This window comes from Seriola lalandi, unplaced genomic scaffold, assembly GCF_002814215.2.
Source record: "Seriola lalandi dorsalis isolate HSWRI2012SDOR001 ecotype SW California unplaced genomic scaffold, Sedor1 jcf7180002054399, whole genome shotgun sequence".
In the NCBI taxonomy this organism is placed as follows: Eukaryota; Metazoa; Chordata; class Actinopteri; order Carangiformes; family Carangidae; genus Seriola; species Seriola lalandi.
In genome coordinates, this window is record NW_019524952.1 from 184,332 (window position 1) to 190,840 (window position 6,509).

A 6,509-nucleotide genomic window follows, 5' to 3' on the forward strand; every position below is an offset into this window, starting at 1 on the left:
AATGAAGTTTAGCCCCTTGTTTTGCTCATTTCATGTCCTTTGTTTGTCTTTTGATAAAGTGTTGAAAGTAGAAACCTATGAGCAAATTGGCAGATTTATGATAAAGGAAACTACAAGGTTAAGTCAGGCCAAGCATTCTTTCAAGTTTGGGCCTAAGGGCACATTTGTACCGTAACCACACCAAATAACACAGTAAGGAATGCCAATTTGGCTCATTATAGCAGTAAAAATCTGCCTTCAGCCACATCACTGGGCTGTGTATCAGTTGCACTTAAATACTCAATAGTTTTTGAAAGTTAGTGGCTGGTAGAAAACAAATCATATGTATCATGTCTAACATATTTAACACTAACTGCTTAAGAAACAAGCAGATCTGAATAGCATGTAAACAACAGAAACACCAGCAACTGGAAATGAGACAATACTAATATAAACAATTAATATACTAAGTTTAACACAACAGACGAGAGTGACTGAAAACAAGGCTTCTACTAAAATACCACTATGACCAACTCATACCAACATATCAAACAGAGGGAGTTAGACAATAAGACCTGCCTCTAATAAAAGTCTGTCTCGTTGACCTTTCTCTCTGAGTGATCACGTTACAGTAAATACAGCTGAAATCCCAGCTCAGTCTTTAATTGATGTGTCTGGTGATTTTGTCAGAGGAAGTCAGTTGTAAAATCAGGATTTGACCAGAGGCAGTCCAGATATACAGTATACGAGGTTCTGACCTAGTCTTGTTAAAACAATGAGTTCAAGCTCCATCTTCCCTGATTTACTCAGCTCCACTTTCCACCTCGTCAACATAATTCATCCTCTCCCATTGTGGTTAAACCTAACCAACCTGGATAGGAGGAGCAAGTTCCCATAAAGCACTAGGTGTAAAAAGGGAGCATGCGTTACAAAGAAGTCATGTCGCAGAAAATACTATAGCAAGCAACACATCAATAGGGAAAGCAATGAAAAGAGGCCTATGCAAACAGCCAGGTTTTGTTGGATGCATCGCTTATGATTTTTCAATCTCTGTCATTTCGGTAAAACTAAACCACTGTCTGTGCTCAGTGTGGCTCATTTTGATCTGTGCCTCTCTATCAACTCCAGGGAACCAGACCAGCAGGACTCAGGATCCCCTAACAACCTGCCCATCTTCGGCCTCCTTTCAGACCACCACCCACCCTCCAGACTCTCCATGGAGACAGCCAGCCTGGGGGAGCCACCCAACCCAGCCATTGCCACCCATAGCCAGGACACAGAACCCACCTCGGCCCCCTCAGCCTTCACTCCCAGCTTAAGACACCACTCTCGTTCTCCTGTTAGAGCTCCTCCCGCCTCCTCTCCCCTGCCGCTGTCCCCCTCCTCTGTCCGAGTGCCTCCTTGCTCATCACTGTTCACTGCCGTTCCAGCATCTTCTCTGACCCCTGGATCCAGTGAAGGCTTCACCTCCCCAAACACTGGCTCCAGGGCTGTTCCCTCTTCATCCCCTACTCCCTCTGCTGGCATGACAGCCCCACCTGCCTCTTCTCCAACACCTTCCTCTGTTTCAGGGAGGTCTTTATCAGTAAGAGCAGGTGTCCCCTCCTCCCCTACACCATCCTCTTCCCCCCGCTCATCCCCCATAACTTCTTCCTCTGCATTTACCAGATCTTTAGCTGCCTCCTGTATCAGCCAGTCCATCAGTCAGAGTATGGCAAAAAAAAGCACTGCCCAGCAACAAGCCCCATCCATAAACCCAGTAAATCAAAGCCCCTCCTCCACTCCCTCCTTCCCCTCATCTCATCTACAACGGCATTCCCCTTCTCCAAAACTCCCTCCCAGTCAGCAAAGTCCCAGTACACCTGCTTATGTCCAGATGGGGTACATTAAAGATGGGCACCAGCATCCAAGGTGTCCACCATCATTTCTCCTATCCTCTTGCCCTTCTCCATCCCTCCTCCAGTTAACCACTCCCTCTCTTTCACACTGCTCACCTTCCCCATCTATGAGTCTGGCCCATCATCAACCTTCCCACTCTCCCTCGGCTTCCTCTCGTCCTTCATTCCTTCACTCATCGCAGAATGCAAACAACAACAACAACAACAACAACTTTAGCTTAGCTGGTTTACCAACAGTGGTCAGCAGTGGAAGTAATATCAGCAGCTGTAGCATTAACGGTGCTGTCAATAATGGGGGTTGGTCAGGAAGTCCTCAGAAGACACCGCTAGCTAATGGTAGCACTAATGCTACAGTAATGCAACAAACCCATGATCCTCTGTGGTTGGGGTCACACAACCGTGTAGCTCGGCCTTTTTCTGCATCCGAACCCAACTCACGAGTTCAGTCCCCAACTCCCTCCCCAACCCCTGCTTCGTTTGCTCGACTCTGCTCTCCACCTCCTCAACATAAGTTCTCCACCCCCATGGCGAACAAACCTCCCCACCCCCCGAGCACACGGGCAGGAGGTGCAAGTTTCCATAATCCGCTAGGCCTCACTTTGGAGCTTCCCAGGGCCTCTTCAGCAAGTTCGGCATTAGTACAGTCATCATCATGCCTGAGCCCTCGTATCCTCTCCCCTCCTCCCATCGGCGTGTCAGTGAATGTTTGGACAAATAATGTTGCAACACCTCAACCAAGAAACCCCAGATTAGCTTCCTCTTCTCCTTTGTCTCCCTTTTTTTCCACCTCAGGCTCAGCAACTTTTCCCACTTCCTCTTCTACTTCAGTCCAACTGCATAGCTCTAGAGCCTCTTCCCCGTCTCGACCCTGTCCTCCTGCAGTCCAAACACTCCATAGGTCTTTCTCCTCCAACTTGGCAGACAGACCCCCTAGTCCAGCCTGGAGCAACCCGAGCGGACTCCGCTGCTCCTGGGCAGAGAGTAGCCATAGGTCCCTTTGTTTCAGTGGAAGTGGTCGAGGGTCTTTCGACCAGCAGGAGTCCTATCCAACCAGTCCACTGAGCGGATGGTCCTCATGCAACACCTCGCAGTCCTGCCTCAGCCCCCGACCCGGGCTTCAGTCCTCACTCTCAGCTAGCAGGCTTACCCCAACGAAGGGCACCCTTGGTGGCCAGCATTTCACCAGCGTGCCATGGCCAGATGTTCGAGAGCTTTCAAACAAATATAACGGGGCTGACTGCCTCGATACAATTGGTACTTCCACTATCATCGCCACCTCTCCGTCTCTCTCCTCCCTCTCTCAGTCCTTCCTCTCCTCTCCGGCTCCATCAGACAGTCAGACAGAATGGGGAGACCCAGAGCTAGAAGAGGGTAGCTGTCGTAGCCAGCTCATCTGTGCCTATGTTGCCCACCCCTTCCATGAACAAAACCTCCCCTCATGTCTGGCCCTGTCCTCCTCAGGCACCACCTCCCCTCCAAACAACTACCCATCCGAAGTCAAACCACACCCTCAGGCCCAAACCACCACCAGAACATCTCCTGTACCCCCTGTCCCTTTCCCCGTGCCTTCAAACTCATCACCTCTACCTTTTGTCCATTCCTCTCCTACCAAGCCTGGGAACCAGAAGACCAGTTATGCCACCACAGTCAACCTCCAGATTGCTGGAAGTGGCCGAATAACCTCTTTCAGCACCGCCCAAGTTAGCCTGACCCAAACCCTTCAAGGTGGAGCAGGAGCTGGAGGACCAGGACAGGGGCATATGGTGAGGAGAGTGAGCATCAACGGACTTTCACACCTTCCTCCCCCTCTTCCTCAGAATTGCAACAGGCTTTAAAGAAAGCGAGAACTCTTCCATCATGGTCTTATAAGGGCCAAAATACAAGATGGTGGTGGAAGTAAAAAAGGCATTAGACAATGTGTGTATTTTGCTTTCTGTGCAGAGGAAGCAACACAGGTTAGTGTGTAACTTTTAGTCAGTGGTCCAGACCTTCACAAATATCCCCTGGCTGGACTTGAACCATGAACCACTCTGCTTGCCACCATGTTGGAAATGAAAAAGCAAAGCGTGGGGCCCTTTGACCTGGGAATAAGTTGTTCACATCTAAGGGACAGAATGAATGTTTTCAACTCAATGTGGCACAGATTTGAAGACACGGTGTGAAGGGGATCCATATTGGGTCTTGGCGGGCTTCTGCAAATGCTTCATACCTGAACATTAAACATGATCTTTCAAGAATGGAAATTCTACCTGCACGTTGTTCGTATATTGCAACCTGGGCTAATGACTTTGAGTGGATGCAGATAGAATTGCTTTAAAGATCCTAATATGGTAAAGAGTAATGACCATGTCTCCATCCATGGAAATGTATCACTCAGCTCTGATCTCGTAGGCTGAGCACCAAAACCCCTGACTGTCCACCGCTGTCCGATCACTGGTCAAACGGCTGAACCAGTCTGAAGTCTGTTCATTGGACAGAACAGCTCTGGACTCTGTCTGGTGATGTGACGACTTCTCACATGGAACTTTTCACTTCAGACATTTCTGTAAAAGCCAGTTAACGCAGTAAGATTTAATGAGTGGGAGTTAATCCATTCTAACACATCCTGCAAACACATACACGTTGAAGGTCCAGTGTCCACATTGCTGTATGCAATCATAGTTACTTAAAGTTTGTTTTACTATTTTCTTTTATATATTCTGTTGAACAAACATCAGCGTTTGGCTGTCTGAGGTCAGTGTTGAGGATGGGTAATAACTGTGGTTATTATTAATTCATCATTTTAACCATTTTTATAATTCTTTTTATTTTATTGTTTATTTATAAAGTTAGTCTTTTTCTCTTTGGCACTTAATATCCTTCAAGTAATGTTGGTATTTTGCACAGTGTCCTCACCGCTTGGGTGCATGCTTTGAGTTTGTGTGTGTGTGTGTGTGTGTGTGTGTGTGTGTGTGTGTGTGTTGTCTATTTGAAATGACGTGTCTTTAACTTCAGACCAAGCTGATATCTGTGTGTTTTAATGCTTATGCTTTGTTTGTTTCTGTATTGGTGTACTCAGATGGTTCATTGACTTTACACTCCCTCCTGTTGTCAGTGCTCTTCAGAAACCTTGTATCTTCAAGTTTCACCTGGTTTTGCTACATGAACTTTGTATTAAACCAAACACTGGTCATGCATCAAGTGTCACAACAGACTCAGGTTTCACTTCCCAGTAACACAGAGAGATGTACTGAAGTATACTTTAATGTACTTTATGCTAAATGCCAGTTGTGTTTGGTTTTTAATTATTTTTATGCCTCGGCGCAGGCTTTATGTTTTCAGGTTGTCTGTTAGTTCGTCCCATTCTCATGAACAAACTCAGTAACAACTGAATTTCTTCAAATTTGGTGCAAACAGTCACTCGGACTCAACAGTGAACTGATTAGAATTTGGAGGTCAATGGTCAAAGTCATTGTGACCTCACAAAATATGTTTTCAGCCATAACTCATGAAGGAGGAGGATAAAATGAAGTGATGACATTTTATATCCAAAAGGTCAAAGTTCAACTTCACTGTGACATTATAATGTTCAGCAAAATCACTTCTGGCCATTATTCAACACCGTCACTCAGTAAGAGTGAGTGTGACAAGATGTCATACAACTTGGCTGGTTGGTGGAGGAAACAATCACAAGGTCATAATTCTAATTTTCCAAATTCTTTTATAGATCATGTCACTCAGATTGAATGTCCCCACACATTCAGAAGCTGTTTTCCAACAGTTTATAGTTCCTTTTGTGATGAGAAATCACTTCACAGAAGCTGGAGAGAAAAATATATTAATCTGTATTTTAAAAAGTTAAAGTAGTGTGGATCTGAAAATGACATTTTTTAAATTTTAATGTTCAACATGAACAGTTCCTTATATTAAACAAGTCCTCCAACCTAAACAACTATTCTTACCCTACAGCGGCAGGAGAGATGCCTCAGATAAATTGTTAAAAATCACTCTTTAAAAGAAATAACTGGCCCTTTTATTTTGTGACAAAGCTGTGGTGAAGGTTAGGTTAGGGAAAGATTCTGGTTTGGGTTAAAATAAGTACTTTGTTAAGGATAGAGGATGTTTGTTGTCATGGTTACAGTAAAAAAAACACGTGGTTAAGGTTAAAGAAAAAACGTTGACTGACACAGGAAATGAACAGCAGTATTCATGTTGAACCTCCTCCCTACACAGACACCTGTCGCTATATTCTAACATTATAATATATGTTTTATAATAAGACGACAGTCTCCTTTTAAAAACAAAAAGCAAAACTAATTCTGTGAAATTCAACATTTGAAATTGTTCTGGAGGTGAAATATAAAGGTCACTTCATAAGATGTGAGGTTTCTGCAAAGTGCAGGGAACTGGAGAGAACTTAATGTTTTTAGGACCTGGTGAAAAGGAATATATTAAGTAAATCTTCATCCAATAATGCAATCAGTGAGATGTATGAAAAATAAAAGGTGTGTGGTGTAAAACAAAAACAAAGTGTGCTTTTCATTGACTGGTTGCTCTATTGTGGGCCAAACTGTACGTTCTGTGTCGATCTGTGCTTCAGCTGACAGAGCTGAGACAAATCCAACATCCAAAGAAATACTGTTTTCGACTAGA

The 6,509-nt window shown here is 44.8% G+C and overlaps 1 protein-coding gene across 1 annotated transcript in view; it reads left to right on the forward strand.

The window, feature by feature from the left end:
- plekhg2 (pleckstrin homology domain containing, family G (with RhoGef domain) member 2) overlaps window positions 1-6,386 on the forward strand; it is a 139,474-nt gene extending 133,088 nt beyond the window's left edge. Inside the window, exon 22 of the mRNA XM_087174930.1 lies at window positions 1,108-6,386. Within this exon, the coding sequence (XP_087031056.1) occupies window positions 1,108-3,712 (2,605 nt within the window). The 3' untranslated portion in view covers window positions 3,713-6,386. The remainder of the gene's footprint in view (window positions 1-1,107) is intronic.
- Window positions 6,387-6,509: the final 123 nt, after the last annotated feature.